The 19,555-nt window shown below is 34.2% G+C and overlaps 1 protein-coding gene across 1 annotated transcript in view; it reads left to right on the top strand.

Moving 5' to 3' along the window:
• The window catches only part of LOC129221895 (tRNA N6-adenosine threonylcarbamoyltransferase, mitochondrial-like), a gene marked incomplete at its 3' end in the record, with an annotated part of 30,663 nt that extends 11,921 nt beyond the window's left edge, over positions 1–18,742 (top strand). The window contains 4 exon segments of the mRNA XM_054856267.1: positions 8,458–8,587; positions 10,025–10,229; positions 12,608–12,887; positions 18,674–18,742. Of these exon segments, the coding sequence (XP_054712242.1) occupies positions 8,458–8,587; positions 10,025–10,229; positions 12,608–12,887; positions 18,674–18,742 (684 nt within the window).
• Positions 18,743–19,555: the final 813 nt, after the last annotated feature.

The raw sequence follows: 19,555 nt of genomic DNA, 5'->3' as shown, positions 1-19,555 counted from the left end.
AAGTTCTTGGATCAAGTCAAAGAAATTAATAGTTTCGTGCGAAATCCTTGCTGCATCATTGACTACCAAATTCAAAGTATGAACTGAACAAGGAACACAAAATGCGCGACTATTAATTTCTTAAATTCTCTTTTGCAATCCAATATCTTTTCCACGCATATTAGAGCCATTATCATATCCTCCGCCACTCAAATTTTGAATATAAAGGTTTAACTCTGAAAATAATTTTAAAACAAAATCTAACAGATCCTCGCCAGTAGAACTGGTTATCGGACAAAAACCTATGAAATTTTTGCATATCTCTATTTTTTTGTTTGTATTATTTAAGCAAACATGTCTCAGTATTATTGTTAATTGCTCTGTGTGACTTGCATCTGGTGTGCAGTCTAAAATAAGGTAAAAATACTTCGCTTCTCTTACTTTATCCGAAATATAAATTTTTATTTTCCTGCCGAGTAAATTGATGATTTCATTTCGAATTTTGTCTACTAAATAATGAGCCATACGAGTTGAATCCGACCTAGAGGATTCAATTTTAAGAATGTTTTCCCGCATAATTGAATCAAAAGATGCAATCATTTCTATTGCTTTAAAAAAATTTCCATTATTGTGTTCAAACAATATTTTCGATGAACTCAAAAAGCCAAACATTGACGCGATAAAAATTTGACGACTGCAACTATTCTTTCTAGCACATCGCAGGCCCGTGTCCAGATTTTTACAAAGGGAGGGGTTTTAATCTTGCCAGTGGGGGGAGGGGAGAATTCAACCCCCTTACAGCTTTTAGTTTTACGACAAATTACCGATCCCAGTATGGCGTTTATTCACATGTAAGGACTGCTGTATTCTTGAAGGATACCTCTAGCTGTATAAGTTACCTAAGTATTCCTTCGTTTCACAGATTCTCTTTAATCAAACTTTGCTTGCTTCTTTTTAATTAAATCTGTTTACTATGTAGTATATTGCAATGATTATTAAAAACTCTTCACAAATTCTTTTATAATTTAGAATGTATATCAGGTTGTTATGTTCTGAAATAATGCTTAATAAACTAAACAAGAAAGAGCTCTTTGCAGATGCAAATTACATAGCCAAGTACAATCACTAATGCATCTTCATAGATATAGATGTAACTTATGCCAAATTCACCATAAGCTCCTTACAATAAGCAATATTCTTTCTTTGCATTGGTAGATCATTCAGCGGTTCGTCCGCCATACTTTTTCCGAAATATTACATCAGTTTGTAAGGCTTTAGCAGTTGTAAATCGCAAAAAACTCCAGAGAGAAAATTAAAATAAAAACGCTGAACGCAAACTTTCTCATTAAAGTAAATTTAAGTCAAATAAACATTTTCTTCATTTTGCTTATTTTTTCCCCAAGGGAGGGGTTTAACCCCTAAAACCCTCCCCTTGGACACGGCGCTGGCACATCGTACCAATACTTTTTTTCGGAATCTAATAGCCTCAGTTGCATTTGATTTACGGTTGTCTTAGTTTTTAACATTTTATTCATTTGCACCAGGATTTTGTGTTTTGATTATGGGAAACACTTGTTTCATGCCTTTTTAAATTTAATGATAAATGCTGCCAATCTGAGAAGCCTTTTGCATCACTAAAACTACTTGAATTGTTGCCAAAAATTTTACAATAGAAACAGTACACTGAATCTTTCAAAATGGAATAAACAAGCCAATCTCTATTGACTTTCTCACCATTTGAAAGAATTCTGTTGTAATAATTGGCAGCAAATTTTCTACCAGCGTCATTGATGGGGAAGTTGTGATTATGTACCTGAACAGGACCACGACCTACCAAAGCATTCGCATTATGAGTATCAATACTTCCAGGCCACGTTCCCGGATCATCACCACATTTTTCACGGACCGTGGATGAACCGCCGAAAGATACCGAACCTCAGGAAAATCCTTTCAGACGCATACATCTATCCAACCCTTCAAGCTTTCCTGGCCGTATTTTGTCACGGAAGACATGAAAAAGAATTCTGTAAATTGTGAAACACATTTTATCTCATCCCAGGCTGGTGACCGGACTCCAATGAGCTGGGATAATCAGCACATAAGTTTTCCCCCCGACCTTCTGGAATGGCAGATTTTCGTCAAATGTCCTGGAAAGTTGCATGAAATTCGAACCTTATGTATCACATGCGCCCATCATTTCAAAATTTTCCTGGAGGGCTCAAAAGATACATATTTGTCAACGCATATTGCAGTAGACGGTCAAAATTCGAAATACCAAAAATCCGAAGGCACTCCCACGAAGCTTTTATAAATTGCTCAACTAATTGCTAAGGAACAGATGCCTTTCGTGAAATGCATCTGTTTTCCTCACAGTGCATACAGGGGCGGACTCGGTCCTCAAGAGGGCGCCAGCCTTGATCCCCAAAGCACGCAAATTAGAAATAAATAAATAAATCAACAAAGACACACAGGTTCAAGGGCTCAAAAAAAAAAAAAAAAAAGCTGACCCCATCTTTGGATTGTTCTGATCATATGTTAAAAATTACCTTGCTTTTACGGAAAGAATATATCGGGCTTTAGAAGATCAGCCATTTAACTTCACATCCCAATCCCGCACGTCACTACCTTTTTGGCTTGATGTCCCAACGGGGCGGCAACACTGTACAAAGTGACCGAACAAAACACAAGCAGAACAAGTTTTTACCAAGAACATCAGGGCTATCTGGTCTGCTTGGGCTGGTAATTGAGTGAACATTGGAAAAGGTCAAAAAGGGTCATGAGACTCTCTTCCGCCTGCTTTTTATTGATCACTGGCCACAGGTGGTACTAAGAGTGAAGTTAAAAGAGCCCTCTTTCCTGCTATTATTAAATTTTCTCGCACTGAATGGTCTTCTATGGGGGAGGGGGGGGGGTCGTTTTGAGCAAACAAAATTTTTTGAAAAGTCAAAACTGATTTTTTTTTTATTTGTTCCCCGCCATTTAGCATGTTGAAACTGGCTTTGTCGCCCCTCAGGCGTGCGGCGCACGCCTTGCACGCCCGCTTACGGCGGGCCTGCAGTTATGAGGCTCTTTCGTTAGTCCAAATATCTTATATCAATGGCAAATACGAGGGTCATCCGGAAAGTAGTACTCGTTCTGACAAGGCGAGTAGACGCTGGGCAAGGTCAAACCATTTTAGTGGCTTGTCTGCCTTCTCTGTGCCAAGTTGCATGATGCTAGCACTGCCTATGTTGTTTCTGTGATTGTTTATAATGTTTTTAAAAAAATAAGAACGCCGCCAGTTGTGAAGTCAGGACTGTGATTAAATTTCTCAATGCAAGAAACATTCTGCTGTACAAAATCAATGGCAAAGTCTAATTTCTGCTGACCTCATTCTCCTTCATGACAATGCCTCGCCTCATGCAGCTGGGATAACACAACAACTTTTGCAGCAACTAAATGGGAAACTTTCGACCATCCACCTTATAGCCTGGACTTGGCCCCTTCAGATTTTTATCTCTTTACAAAGTTCAAAGACTTTTTGGTGGGAAAAAGATTTGACCACAATGAAGAACTTAAAAAAGGCATGACTACATCTTTCAATAAGCTGGCGGCAGAGGACTATGAAGCCGTAATATGAAAACTTGTCACATGTTTTGACTAATGCCTAAATTTGTCTTAATTTTTTTAGTATTTATTATTATTTACTTCTGCGTTTCTTTGTTTCACAAACGGGTACCACTTTCCAGATGACCCTTGTATAGTTTTCTATTGCCTGAGTAGCTGAACTGAAGGATATTTAAGAATGAGATGGCAATGATGTAAAAAATCTTTTAAGTGTAAAAATCACTTTAATCATTCCTAAGAAAATTATTAATGCTAACTTGGGTGGAAAGTAAGTTAAAAAACAATTTGCAAAGGTTTTTTATTTTTCGGGTAATTACAGAGTTTAAAGAATTATATTAAACTCAAATATTTCTTCTCTTTGCCAGAAAAAGTTATTGATTGCGTCATCAATTGAAAAATCATGAAGTTTGTCACTTTCAGTGAGACTGAGAGAACATAATTGTCTCTGCAGTTGTGCTCAAAAATAAGAAACTTACGACTCTTCCAAAAACTTAAGTTGGATCCAACCTTTGTCTCTAGTCAGTTGAAAATGAAACTTATAACTCCTCCAAAAACTTAAGTTGGATCCACCCTTTGTCTCTACTCAGTTGACTTAAATAATTTGTGTTAAATGGGTGCTTTACTTTATTTATTTTTACCATATTATTTTTTAAGCCTCACCTTTGTAATTTTATCTTGGTTAAAAATAGACTTGCTCTGATGTGCTCAAAATGTATTTTCCCCATCCCCCTTTTATCAGGTTAAGGCACCTTTGCAGGTAATAAATTCTTTAAACATAGTATATAATTAGTATGTCATGGCTATATATCATGTAATAACATAATTGGTTTGAAAATAAGCCCATTTATTAATTAAATGTTTTTAAACTTCCAGTCGCAAACTAAAAAATTAGTACTGGAAAGCTAAATTAGTTAATTATTTTTTTAGTTTCTTAAATTAAATTTGTTTTAAGCTAACTTTAATGTTCTGTCAACTTTTTAAAGATAATGACTTTGGTAAGTATTCTGCAATGAAGCTCAGTATTCTAATCAACAATAGGCGCTAGCCTTAGACAATGATCCACAAAAAAAAGTGGAGAAAAGTTTTACTGGTATCAATAAAACCTGTTAGTCTGCCACATGGGCATCATAGCAGTGAATTTCAGAGCTCCCAAATGGTCCGCTTTTCCCGCCAAAGTCCGTTTTTTAGGTTTAAGTTCGCTTTAGACCGCTTTTTAACTTTTTATTCCGATTAGTCCGCTTTTGTATTGTTTTTACTTAAGAATCAGATTTTAAAAGTTTTCCATTACGTTAAAAGATACACCCAAACACGTGGCCGCGGCGCCTTAACCTAACTTTCCCGTATTATTTCGCTTCAGATTGACGTCATTGCTCCTCCTTCATAGCTGCAGCATGGAAATCCATAAAAAAAAGAGGTTTGGGGGAGGAGTTATGACGTCGAATCGGAGCAGGGTGCTACGATATTTCTCGGAATTTCAGCCTCACGTTTGCAATAGCGAATGAACTTTCCGATCTCGGATCTCGATAACTCGAATATTCCTTTATCTCTAAGTTTTTATTGGATCCTAAGCTCTTGAGACTGTTGTGGAAACTTTCCCTAACTCAGAACGTTTTAGCTGGTCCCTTAGTCGCGAGTTGACTATAATAGTAACGCTGCTATGAACCACCCCTTTTGCAAATGAATTCGGAAGTAATCTCGTGGCGCATGCGCCATTTTTTTTACAGGCGCATATGTTTGTAAATTTTACTCCTTTGAAAAACCTTGAAAAGTTCTTGGGGGGGGGGGAGAGTTTATTTTCCATGTGCTTGAAAACCTTGAAAAAGTATGAAAAGTTTTTTTATTGATTGAATTCTTTCAAAAATCATTACAAGCAATCTGAAGCATACTTTAGATTGCTTGTAATTCTTTTAAAAATATTTCATCAGTGCAATTTTCTGAACATATGTTTGATATGCAGTATGGCAAAAAACTGCTTTCGTGTTTGAGGTTTCAATCCTTTTGCATCTTGTAAATATTTTCACGTTTTTTTACAATCAGAAGTTGTTTTGACATGTGCTACCTTAGATTAGCTTATTTTTGTTTAATTTCAATAATTAAGTATGGAATTAGTTTGGAAACCATGTCAACTTTGAACTTACTCGGACTTCGCGGAAAACTGCTTCTCGCAATGGAAATTTCAATCCTTTTGCATCTTGTAAATATTTTGATTTTTATGACAGTAAGAAGTTATTTTGACATATACTACTATAGATTAGCTTATTTTTCGTTTAATTTCAATAATTAACGAAGTAATTATTTTGGAAACCATAGCAGCATTGAGCTTACTCAGAATTCGCAGAAAATGGCTTTTAGTGTTTGAAATTTCAATCTTTTTGCATCATGAAAATATTAAAATATTTTGCCCAATCGAATGTTTTTTTTCCCAAATGCTACCTTAGATTAGCATGTTTTATGTTTAATTTAGTGGAAAATAAATAAATTTGTTTTATGGGAAACATGCCAAAATTGAACTTGGTTCGTGAAAATTTGCTTATCTGAGTTTTCAATCGTTTTGCATCTAATAAATATTTTTATATTTTTGGCAGTTTGAAGTTGTTTTGACATGCTACATTAGATTAACTCGTTTCAATTTGTATTTAAATAACTAAAAAATTAATATTGTTTTGTTTTTAATTCATATTTCTAGTTTTGTAAATTTAGTTTTAGTTATTTTTAGCTTATTTTGGTTATTACTGTTTTTTTTATTGGGGGGGGGAGGGGATATTAAATGTAAACAAATTGAGTGCATAACATTTTAACTTAGTGTTTGTATTTGAAACGAAGTTGAATTATAAAATTTTATAAAGTTGCATTTATGTGCATCATTTCATTGTCATGCTAAGAGGGAATTAACCCCCCCCCCCCCATGAAAGCACTCATGGCATTGCAATCATGGAGTTTTTTTTTTATTTTTTAATCTAAGCTTTATGATTCTTGAAAATATACTTTGAATATGAAAATTGCAAAACTAAACCTCATGTGATCTGCTTCTCTTTGTGATTAAGCATTTCAGACATTTTTAGGAAAACTTTCAATACAATAGATCTTTTATCAAAGTGTCTCTTGTAGAAAAAGCAGTTTTTTTTTCCTTTACCTTTTATATTACTTCCTGTTATTTATATATTAGCATTAAATGAAATCTGCATGCAATATTTATAGTGCAAATTCAGGGTAGTACCTTGAAAAATAATTTTTTACTCTTGAAAACTGCTTAATTTTTTTTTCCTCCTTAAAGGGTATGAAACCTGTGATGAGAGATTAAATTTAAAACTTAAATATGAAATAATTTTACTATAAACTCAATTGTAGCTTTGTTGAAAATCAGAACAATATTTTTTAGGTTTCAGTGTGAGTCATGGGGAAGTGCAAATTTCTCAGCAAATGGTTACATGAAGATGGGAATAAAATTAGAGACTAGGGAAAACAACAAAAGAATAACTTTTTTTGTTTGGTGTATGGTAGATTAATATTGGTTGAGAAGGGATATAAGGCTATTAAGAAGCATTACAAGACAGAAAAACATAAAAATAATTTAAAACTAAATAAAGATGAAGTGCAGCTTCATCTATCCTTCAGTGAGACGAGACTATCAGCATCCCTGGTTCAAGTCAAAATGTATCATTATGCCTATTTAGTTCTAAAGAGGCTGCCTTAAGCGCTGAACTAAGTGCCCCCCCCCCATCCAAATATTTGTGTAAATAATATTATTCAATGGATAAAAAAGATCAGTTTCACAGGTGATAAAGGAATTGTATCATTATTATAATTAATTAACAAATTTAGCAGTTGGCAACTAATTTGCCTTTTGGTGCATCCCTAGGTTTAAATATGAGTGGTCCTCCCAAAGTCCTCTTTTTGATCCGAACTGGTACTCTTTAGTCCCCTTTTTGATTGAAAATGGTCCTCTTTTACTCTTTTCTGAAGCTAAAATGTGTTGGGAGCCCTGGAATTTGTATTTGTGTAAAAATATTTGTAAATATAAATCAAAGCAATTACAATAACCCTTTGTTATATCGCTCATTCGGATATATTGAGCTTTTCCTTTGTCTCCCGAAAAATTCAATTTAAAAAATGTTGCTTTATAATTAACACTACAGAAAAAAAAAGGTTATATATCTCAGAAAAGTATATTCTTTTTGTAATCAATGAACAAAACTGGCACATTTTACATAGACTTAATTTGTTGCAATTTTCAATTTGTATTCCACAATAAAACAATAAAACTATTTTTTTAGCTCAAGAGAAAGATTGGTAGACAACTTTCTTTTGTTTTTTGTTAGGAAAGTCATCTTTATTTGATTGCTAGAAAATCGCCCGCCAAGGTATGACGGGTGAAAATTGCTTCTACATTTGAACGAAGCCTTTCCCTGTTTGGCGATATTTTGATGCTTAAAACTGTAACCCTAACTCCAGTGGATTAACTGTAAACTCCAGTAGATAGCGTTCATTGGTGACCATTTTTTTCTGTTTTTTCATTCTCCTGAAGTGAGTGTTTTACCAGTGAAACAGTTATGTTACGAGATTGAGTTCAACCTTGTCACGATAAAGCCTTTCGCTGCATGGTAAACATTACCAAAACATATTATCAAATTATCATGCCATGGCGCGAGTTTTACGATCATCAGCTATTATTTATATGAGGATAAACTAAGATTTTTGTAGATTCACATTTTATTAACTTTTACTTTAATTGAATTGATACTTTTTATGACCATGGTTATATCGTGAATTTTTGTTGTCTCCTGACAAGCGCAATATATCGAAGGGTTACTGTATACCAAAATCTCTCTTCTTTTTTTTCTACACACATTGACAGTGGAAATTTCATTTTAGCATACCATTTCCATTTCTTGTTTTGCTGGCGTCAGGTGGGCACTGCCAAATAGCGTTGGTTAAAGGAATTGAAGAATTTTATCTGTTAGGATCATCTCAACATAATTCTCCTGGTGAAGTATTGGATAAGGTAATTTGTAAAAACCAACATTTTTTTTTTTAAATATTAAGATAATGGTAGAAGTGGATAACCTACAGTATTACCCCACATTAGCCAACATGCCGCAAAATTCAGAGGTCACCAGATTTCCAATAACGCTTGCCTGGTCTTTTCCGGCATGCCGGAAAAATCGAGGATAGGAAAAAAATATATATACTATGAAAAAAATATATGTTCAGCTTAAAATTGAAAATAAGTTCTATACATGTCTGATTAGTATGTATTAATAAACAGTTTAATTTTGTACAAATCATTTACTAACAATGTCATTTTTGTTATTTTCTCAAGAAAAAGGTTGTTTAATAAGAAATAACTTTATAAAAATTAAATCAAAACTAAGTAAGCAAACATTTAAGCAGTAAGTTACCATCCCTAAACCAGTGCTAAAGAATTTCTCATTGCCATTCTATAAATAAAAATTAAACTTATCTCTCCAAAAGGAAGATAAAATTATTTATTTTAAAAACTATGAACAAATCGCAGTAACGATGATTGCTTCTGAATTGATTACTTTATTTTCATATAATTAAATCCATAATTAATGGCCTACCATAAATAACAAGCACATATTATATGCAAAACTTTTTTTTTTCTTGAAAGAGGTTACTTTCAGGATTTATTTATTCTTTTCTTTACAGTGGTTTGCTTTCTGATTGGAACTGAATGAAGAAATTTACTTTTGTTCTGTTGCAAAATAAACCTCAAATTATCTGGCATGCCAGAAAATTCGAATTTCCTGGCATGTTGGTCAACTTCGCTTTTTTTCGGCATGCCGTATTATGCGTGGTAATACGGTAGGCTCATTACATAAATTTTTGTGACATAATCATTTTTCAAGTTTTTATTGAAAAAAAGATGTATGTGTAATATTTTCTTTCAGTAGAAAAATATCCCATAAAAGATTAAACATAATTAATTAGTATGTGTGATTTTATTTGGATATGTGTACCATGCAAAATTTTTGTTTGTTAATATGTTGCCTAGAAAATGAAACAAAGGTAATAAAATAGTCCAAATAAGTCTTTTTTTCTTTCAAATGCAAATTTGAGATATTTCAGTTAACCTATAAAAACTTTTTCTGTACCCTTTCACTTTTTGTCATATTCAAAAATTTGTTTCCTGGCTAGTATTAATCTCAACCAAAATCCAACATGTGTTTTTATATATTTCAGCTGGTATCTATCGAAATTTACCTTAAAGATGACTGAAAGTAGATATTGAAGTTAGGCACCTCTAAAATTAGTTCTTGTGTAAATGATTTTATCAGATTAATGAGATAAATAATTTTACTCCCTTCCCCCCTTCACCATGCCATTCAGATGTCAAAAAGACTCCCCTCCCCCCGCGAGCTCCCCGGTTTTAAAAATGCTTTAAGTAAAAACTTATAACTCAGTATTTCTTTCTCAGATAGCAAGGCGTTTAAAACTCCAGAATTTACCAGAGTACTACGAAATGAGTGGTGGCCAAGCTATTGAATCAATGGCGTCAGGAGGAGACCCCAAAGCTTACCCCTTCCCTCACACAATGACTCATTACAGAGACTGTAATTTTTCTTTTTCTGGATTCAGTTCGTATGCTACTTCAACTATTGAAGAAGAGGAAGAACGCTTCAGTATGTTTCTTTCAACTTTTCTGAATATGTATAGATCTATTCAGTAAGTTACCGCCCTATAGCCAAGGCTAAGGCAGAAATACATGAAATACACTGCCAGCTCAGTCAATTCCAGCCAAGGACTGCGGTTTCGTGCTTATTAGCACTCATCAGCAGGGCATATTTTAAGGAAATTTGACTGTGTGGGCAACTCCAACTTCCTCAAAAGGGGGGGGGATTGTAAATGTGCAGTTTATGTTAGTTGAATAATCATCAAAAAAGAGTTGAGGTGTGAAAATTGGAATTAGGGAAACTATTGCTAATGTTCGTTTTATTCGATAGGAAAAGAGTGTAAAGAACATAAATGCTGTGACTCAGCGTTTAAAATAGTTCAAACAGTCAGAGTTTTTGAATTTTTTTAATTTCACTTATTATAATACAACCATTCATTTTCATTTTAATAAAGTTTTTAAGTTCAGCCTTTGGTTTTCATTTTCTTTGGTTTTTAATTTGCAGAAATTTTATGATGGATGGCCGCGGGTTGAAATAGGCCATCCCACAGCCATTTAGAGCAATATTCAATCTTTTGTTTATTGTTTCAATTGTCGTTCTGGCACGATGGTCCGATTTGACTATATTACAACTGGAACCTACCCGCTCCACCTGCATCGAATGGGGAGTTGCCATGATAAGTGTTCCAAGCAACTTTTTGAGGTGCCCCCTTGATACGACGAACATTTTCTTTAGTCTTGTGGAAGTGCAGGAACCAATGTCCGAATTTGCTGGGAGAATTGGAATTTGATCAATGAGCGGCCAGCTTTCACATACCGAATCCGCAAATTCAGAAACTTCATTCGGAAACAGTTTGGAAAGTAAATTTTCTCCGATGGAGATTATTTTTGCCGCTGATCCTGACGCATAAGGCTTTGGCAGTTTTTAAAGTTTCAGCCTGTTTGTCATTAACTCTACCTTTAAGAAGATTTATTATTTTCCATTATTTTACAGAAAAATTAAAATATATAGAAACACATAACCAATGGAAAAATTTAGAAAAATGTAGGTGGGCAATTTTATTTGACTGTAGGGCCAATTTTATTTGACTGTGTGGGCAATTGTCCAAAAAAATCCCATTAAAATATGCCCTGCTCATCAGCCCGGCATGGAAGTGACTGAGCTGGAGGTGGAAAACCTCTTAAGGAAGCCAAGAGTGCCAAACAAACTGGTAGCTAATACAGAATTAGCACTGACCAGACGAGTGGCCGAAGCAATGGTTAAAATTATAATTCGAGTTGAACCGAACCATTGCTTCGGTCACTAGTCTGGTCAGTGCTAATTCTGAATTAGCAACCAGTTTGTTTGGCACTCTTGGCTTCCTTAAGAGGTTTTCCACCTCCAGCTCAGTCACTTCTATTCCAGGCTGATGAGTGCTAATAAGCACTCAACTGCAGTCCTCGGCTGGAATTGACTGAGCTGTTTGTGTATTTCATGGATGTGTAGATCTGTTTCTCTTGACATTTTAGTTTGTAATGCAGTAAGGCAAACACACATGTAGTGGCCACTTCAAGGTTTATGTTTGAAAAAATAGGATTCCAGGTCTCCCAATGGATTTAAAAGTGCATCAAATGTGCAGGAGGTATTACTTCCTGCACATTTAAATCCAATGGGTTTGAAAACCTGACATCCTTATTTTTTCAAATATAAACCTTGAAGTGGCCATTACTGAAGCACTATTAAGCACTGGTCACTACCGGTGTGTTTACCTTAAATGCACATTTAAGAAATGTAATCAAGAACACTTGCCATTTTATCATCTAGTTGTGATTTCTGACCACTCTTCCACTTTTGCAATAACTTTAAATTGGTATAAAGATTTCAAACATGTTAGTGCGTTTTCACCACCAAATTTGAAAGAATGTTCAGTAATTTTTATATTAATGTCCTATTAATTAGAGACCCATAAAAATGAGAGTGGGCTATATAAGTTTCTAGTAAATTTTTTTTTTCTTTTACACCTGACATTTTGGAGAATATAGGATACAAAAATTTGCTTATTTAAAGATCATAATACTCACAATTTACCTATCACAAAGCCAATAAAAGGATACTACAACATTGAAAAATTCATGAGTAATCTTGATTGCTGGGGGGGGGGGAGAACCAGAATCATCCCAATACTTTTTTGGAGGATGATTGAATATACAAATTGATCATATGAAATCTTGTTTGAATCCATCAAGGGATGTAGAATTGGGTTTTAACAGAAAACTATATTTTCAGATTTATGAATATAGATTAATAAGTCTTTTATGATAGTGAAATCATGCTTTCCCTGAACTAAAATTGCTTATTTCTATGACATATTCTGTATCAGTTTTATTTTATGTTACATTTGTTTTTAGATGTTCCAGCAGATGGAGTTATTCCAACTGCAAAGGACTTTTGTGCATCTCTCCTTCATGGATATGCAATTCACATGATACACCGTATTCACAGAGCATTCATATTTTGTGAAAATGAGAACTATCTGCCAAAAAATGAACGAAAACTAGTGTTTTCAGGCGGTGTGGCATGCAACAGCTACATTAGAACTGCCTTAAAACAAATGTGTTCTGATTTAAAATCTGAATTTTTTGCTCCACCTCCAAGGCTTTGTACAGACAATGGAGTGATGATTGCTTGGTGAGTATGGTTATTTTTCAATTTAATAATAATACTCAACTAAAGGGAAATCTACAATGTAAAATACCGTTCTTGAAAACTTCCTTTTAATACGATTCTTGCATATTAGATTAAGTATCGCATATACACTCATGTAAGTCAATCTCACATATAAGTTCCTACTTTTAGGAGGAAAATCAGGAAAAAATCAAAAACCCGCGTATAAATAGAGCCTTAACTTTTTGAAAACAATCAGGAACATTTTTAAAAAGAGGAAAATGAAATGTATTGAACATTCTAATGTTGAAAAACATCTGATTTTTATACTTTTGCCACAAAGGGTTCACTTCTGGGATCAGGATTTTTGTAAAGGGCTCAGTTTCCCTGTTACGTGCTAGTATTTTTGTTACTTGTTGCTTTTATTTTGTACTTAAGGTGTACAAATAAGTTTTAAAGGCTTTTCAAGAGATGGCGTCGCTAGTATTAAATCGAAATAGACAATATTGCAACTAACTTTCTTTTTATAGCCTCATTGTTAGGCTTTCATTTGTGTGACATCATGTGTGACATTTTGTTGAAATGGACAACAACATAGTTTGCTTGTAGCTATAAAACTAGAGCCAGCTTTTGAAGCCCATCAAACTTCCCCTTCATATTTGACACACCATCATAACTGTCCTCTTAGATCAGGGCTTCTCAACCTTTTTTACTTTGCGGCACACTTAAAAAATTTCTAAATCAACGGGACACACTGAACTTAATTTCGCAATGGTAATATAGAAATGTTTTTATCATTCACAGGTAAAAAGACGGGGGGGGGGGGGGGACTTTTTTCATATGAATAAAACAATTATAACTAACGTAGTGTATTTAAATTTATTTAGAAAGTACAAATATTTCGAATATATTGAGGTTAATAATGAACAACAAAGCTACCTATATCAGATTTAACAGAAAATTATGCTTCTTATGTTTGAAAGCATTTCTGTCAAACATGTGATTAAAGTGCACAGTGCAGTTGCACGATTTATCAAATAATGTCTTAAGAAAGAAGCAAGCAAGAAATTAAGCACCTAACTTCTGTTTGACACTAATGAGACACTTGAGCCTACCTTGAGGAACAGAAACGTTTGATGTTAGGCTCTATGCTGCAAAAAGCTACACGAAGTTCTAATCCATGCTCTTTAGAGATGATCTCTTGCTGTTTTTTTATAAGTGTGAGGGCTAAGAAGCTGAGTTCGAAAAGATATGTAATTGAAAATGGTAGCAGCACATCAATAGCAAGACAAGAGATGGTGGAATACTCATTCTTAACCAGCAACCAAAATTTGTCCACAGACACTTCGCTCAACCCAAGTTTAAGAGTACGGTCGCTCTTGTGAGGTCCATAAATTCTTCTCGCGCCTCAAAGAAAGGTCTAACTAATGCATCCGCAGACGAAGAGAATGGATCGCGAATCGAGTCATACTCTTTTATGTTACTACTCTTGAAATAGTGCTTAAACTTGTCCTGAAGTATGACTAAATGCTTTGCCACCACATTCAGCAGCTTTTCTTCCATGCCATTTCCATCACATACCATGTTGACGGTCCGTTTGAGCATGTCCAATGAGCCACGATCTACTTCTCTCAACAGCTGAATTTTTAATTTGAACCCGTTTAGCTTGTCCATACATGGAACCCAAATTCTCTCCTTGTCCTTGCATTTTCCGATTCAATTTGTTAAGGTGTTCAAAAATGTCAGCCATGTACGCTAGTTTTCCCAGTCAATATTTGTCTTGCAACAAACTAGCGTACTGCATTTCGTTTTTTAAAATCAAAAACTGTCGAAATACAACGAATACTGTCAAAAACAACGAAAATATCGCGGCACACCGGGCTCCTTGTCGCGGCACACCGGTTGCGAAGCCCTGTTTTAGATCTTGAAAAATCAAGTCTAGTCATACAAGAACATCTTTTAGTAAATTAAATTGGGTCTTTGTCTTGATATCTAGAGTTTAAAATAAGCATGGCTGCCACACTTCCGTCCAAGGGACGGAATTCCGTCTTTTCAAAAGTTTTGGCCATCGGTTTTTTTTCCATGTTCAAAATGATTTTTATAGATGAAACAAATCTCTACTTTTGAATCTCTCACTCTCAAAAAAGGTCTTATTCTTCTGAGGACAGAAAACCGGCCCATCTGCTAAAGTTAAAAAGGTAAGCTGTTTTTTCCCCCCAAAATATAATTAAGATACTCAAGCTGTTGATTTCAACCATTCTTATCTTAATCTGGAAAGTTTCGTTAAAGTTTTTATCACAACGCATCTTATAGCCAAGAATCTCATACCTGAATATTTTTTAATTTCTTTTTTTTTTTTGTATGAAGTATGAACTATTTATGTAACATGAACTATACAATCTGAAGCTTTTTTTCTGCAGTAGTTTTTACCTCCTAAAAATCTTGGAAAATGTTATGTCATTTTTTTTTATTTAGGTTTCAATTTTTACTTAATCTTACAATATGGTTTTACTATATAGTTACAGCATCAAAAATTAGCATTATATATGTCTAAAACATCAAACAAACTAAGCGCTAACATTTTGGTGGCGAAATGGAGCACGCGCTTTTCAGTCCTGGCCAATTTTTAGAGTGGCACCTATGAAAATAAACAAACTCTTCAAAAACTTTCAATTATCATTGACACTCCTCAAGCAAAAAGAATTTCTTCAAGTAAAGCATCACCTCTCTTCCTATAAAAGACACACACAAACAGATTATTGTGTGTGGGGTAGGAAGTCCCCCAAAGCCCCATAAAGCCCGCTCTAGAGCAGGGCTTCGCAACCGGTGTGCCGCGGCACACTCGTGCGCCGTGACAAGAAACCAGGTGTGCCGCGGTATTTTCGTAGTTATAAAAAAAGAGCCTTGACGTATTTTATTTTAAAGTTACGACCGAATAGCGTTTGCATCGTTCTGTAACTTTTCAATTCATCCTGTCGATCATGTGCACTAAATAAGATATACCCAACAAGGGAAAAGGCGGGATTTGCTGCCCCACCTCTTTTAAATTTCTTGTGATCCTATTAATTTCAGTTTTTGAAAACGGATTTTAATTTCTACGAAATCAACTAATCATACAGAATGTTTCTTCTTTCGCAAACGGGAGTATGTCCCCTCCCTCAGGGATTTTAACCCCAGCCAAGGGTGCCCATATGGGGGAGGGCAAGTGAGGGCTCAAGCCCTCTAAAATCGGAACTTCTTTCCTTTAAGCACTTTTTTCTTCACAAAAATGTAAAAACATTTCTTCTCCAGCAATTAATAAGTTATTAAAAATGTCAAATTTTAATAACTCTAATCTGTACTGAAATCAGTTTCTATGGGGAAAATATCCTGCTAAACCATGGGGAAAATATCTGAGCCCCCCTTAAAATTTTGCATATTGGCGCCCTTGGCTCCAGCTTTAGCTTTTGTTTTCCTCTTTTCCAGTTCCGATACTAATTTCCTTTTATCGTAGTTTCTCAAAGCTCGGTTCTGATACTTAGTAAAATAGAAATTAAAACCATACATTGTTTCTTCCATTGTGAAGCTCTCATGGCAGAACTTACCAGATGAGCTGAAGTCAGCTTTGGCTGTAGTCGTGAAAATTGTGAATTTCAAAAAATCGAGGGCGCTTAGTTGTCGCCTTTTCTCCGTATACTTTATGAAGAATTGGGTGCAGATTACCTCTCCCTACTTCCTCATACAAAGATTTACTGGCTTTCATGTGGTAAGGTACTATCAATAATTTTCGAATTGAGGGATGAGATACGACAATTTTTGATTTTAAAAAACGAAATGCAGTACGCCAGTTTGTTGCAAGACAAATATTGGTTGGCAAAACTAGCGTACATGGCTGACATTTTTGAAAACCTTAACGAATTGAATCAGAAAATGCAAGGACAAGGAGAGAATTTGGGTTACATGTATAGACAAACCAAACGGGTTCAAAGTAAAAATTCAGCTGTGGAGAGAAGAAGTAGTTCGTGGCTCATTGGAATGTTCAAATGGACCGTCAATATGGTATGTGAAGAAAACGGCATGGAAGAAAAGCTGCTGAATGTGGTGGCAGAACATTTAGTCATGCTTCAGGACAAGTTTAAGCACTACTTCAAGAATAGTAACATAGAACATTATGACTCGATTCGCGATTCATTTTCTTCGTCTGCGGATGCATCAGTTAAAGACCTTTCTTTGAAGGCGCAAGAAGAATTTATAAACCTCAAGAGCGACCGTACTCTTAAACTTAAGTTGAACGAAGTGCCTCTGGATGAATTTTGGTTGCTGGTTAAAAATGAGTACCCCATTACCTTTTGTCTTGCTATTGATGTGCTGCTACCATTTTCAACCACATATCTTTGCAAACTCAGCCTCTCAGCCCTCGCACTTATAAAAAACAGTAAGAGATCATCTCTAAAGAGCCTGGATCAAGAACTTCATCCAGCTCTTTCCAGCATAGAGCCGAACATCAAACGTCTTTGCAAAAATTAGTGTCAAACGGAAGTTAGGTGCTTGGTTTTAATTTCTTGCTTGCTTTTTCCTTGAAACATTATTTGATAAATTCTTTAACTGCAGTGTGCATTTTTATGACATGTTTGACAGAAATGCTTTGAAACATATGAATCATAATTTTCTGTAAATAGCTATAGTTTTGTTGTTCATTATCAGCCTCAATACATTTAAAATATTTCTGCTTTCTAAATAAATTTAAATAAACTACATTTGTTATAATTGTTTTATTCATATGAAAAAAGTACCCCCACCCCTGTCTTTTTACCAGTGAATGATAAAAACATTTATATGTTACCATTGCAAAATTTATTTCCGTGTGCCCCATTGATCTAGAAATTTCTTAAGTATGCCGCAAAGTAAAAAAGGTTGAGAAGCACTGCTCTAGAGTGCCTTTTTTGATTAATTTTACTAATTAAGGTATTTATTTTTGTTTTGTACTAGTAATACCAGAAAAGTAGATATTTCGTATTTTTTTTAAATGTCAAAAAAGTAAGATGAAGCATCAGTCTCGAATTTTGATTAAAATAGTTGCATTCGTTTCAGAACAGTCATTTTTTTAGTCTCCAGTAGCAAAAGTAAAGTCTGCTGAAGTTTTAAGAAAAGTTACCAAATTTAGTGCGTTTTAGTGAGTAATGAAAGATACTTTTCCCACCACATACAAACACTGAAAATGCTAGCAAAAAATTGGTACCTTCAATTTCTTAACAAGTTTTTAATTATAGCACTTTTTTTTATTTTTAATTTTAAGACTTTAAGAACTTGTATCTCAATAATGAGACATGAGGGCAGGTTGAAGCTTCATTTTATCCTTAATTATAGTGTGATTAATGATCAACTTTCTGATAAAAGTATTAGAATTGAAAACATTGTCTGGGCCCACACATAAATGTCCAGCTGACTGGGCATGTCCACAAATTTTATGCATTAAAGAAGTCCTTAGCAATTCTACATAACACTGATGAAAAAAAATTTAGATTTGAACATATATTTTTTCAATCAAATCAAAACTCTATTTTTTTTTTCATCCCCTAATATAAATTATTTTTTCATAGTTTACTTTGTGAGTATTTTTACCTGAATATTTTAACTACTGTTACAGAATTTACAGGTAATTTATTTGTTTCTAAAATTTACTTTGTGAGTATTTTTATCTAAATATATTAATTACTGTCAAAGAAATTATATGTAGATTGCTTTTTTCCCAAAATTTAATGCCCAAATTTAATTTGTTGTTTTGGAATTCTAAGTACAACAACACTCAAAATACTATTTATTTTCTGTAGGAATGGTATAGAAAAACTGAAATCCAATGCTAGTATTTCCACTGACTTAGATGTAAAATTAGATCCTGAGTAAGTACTTTTTCACATGCTACAATTTGAATTTCATTAGTAGATTGAGAATTCTTTATAGGAATTAGTTTCTAATTATTAAAAACTGCTTCATACTATTTTAGCTATGTATTTACATGTTCTATTTTTTGCCCCAATTAAAGATTTTGAATTACAATATGATTTTTAACAGTAAGTAACAAAGAGTGTCAAAAATAGGCCGAGTAAGTAAATGAAGACAGGGTTCGTACTCGATTTCAGAAGTAAAATGAAGGAGTAAAATCAGATTTTGTAGGAGTACTAATGGGCTGTCATAAAATGATGTTGGAGCTTTTTTCAACATATTTGACCCCCTTCCCCCTTTGTCACATGTCCTATTTCTGATAAAAATATCGTTACAATAACTGTGTTGTCACTTTTTGCCACCCTCTCTCTTCCCCTTGTCACAATTTCATGAACCTGTAACTCCCTCAAGGCAAGACATCACTTGTGGATGACCCTTTTTTACACTATCATAACTGGGACTTATTAAAATATTTTTTTTTAACACAATCACTTAATATAGTACAACTGCATATGTATTTTTAAATATTAAAATAATAATTAGACAACCTGATTTTTGCTGCTGAGGATGTGGTGGAGGGAAAAGCAATAATCATAAAACTTGGAAAAAATAGCCAAGCACCATTTAAGCATTTTTTACTTCACTTTTTAAATGTTTTAGTGATCTAATAATATTTTCACTTTTATGACTTCTGTGATCATTTGTAAATCACATCTTTATGAAAAAAAATATATATATACGAAATTACTACATTAAAATCTCTCTTGTGA

The sequence above is a fragment of the Uloborus diversus genome, chromosome 5 (genome assembly GCF_026930045.1).
Source record: "Uloborus diversus isolate 005 chromosome 5, Udiv.v.3.1, whole genome shotgun sequence".
Lineage (NCBI taxonomy): Eukaryota > Metazoa > Arthropoda > Arachnida > Araneae > Uloboridae > Uloborus > Uloborus diversus.
This window is presented reverse-complemented; position numbering and strand designations above follow the sequence as displayed.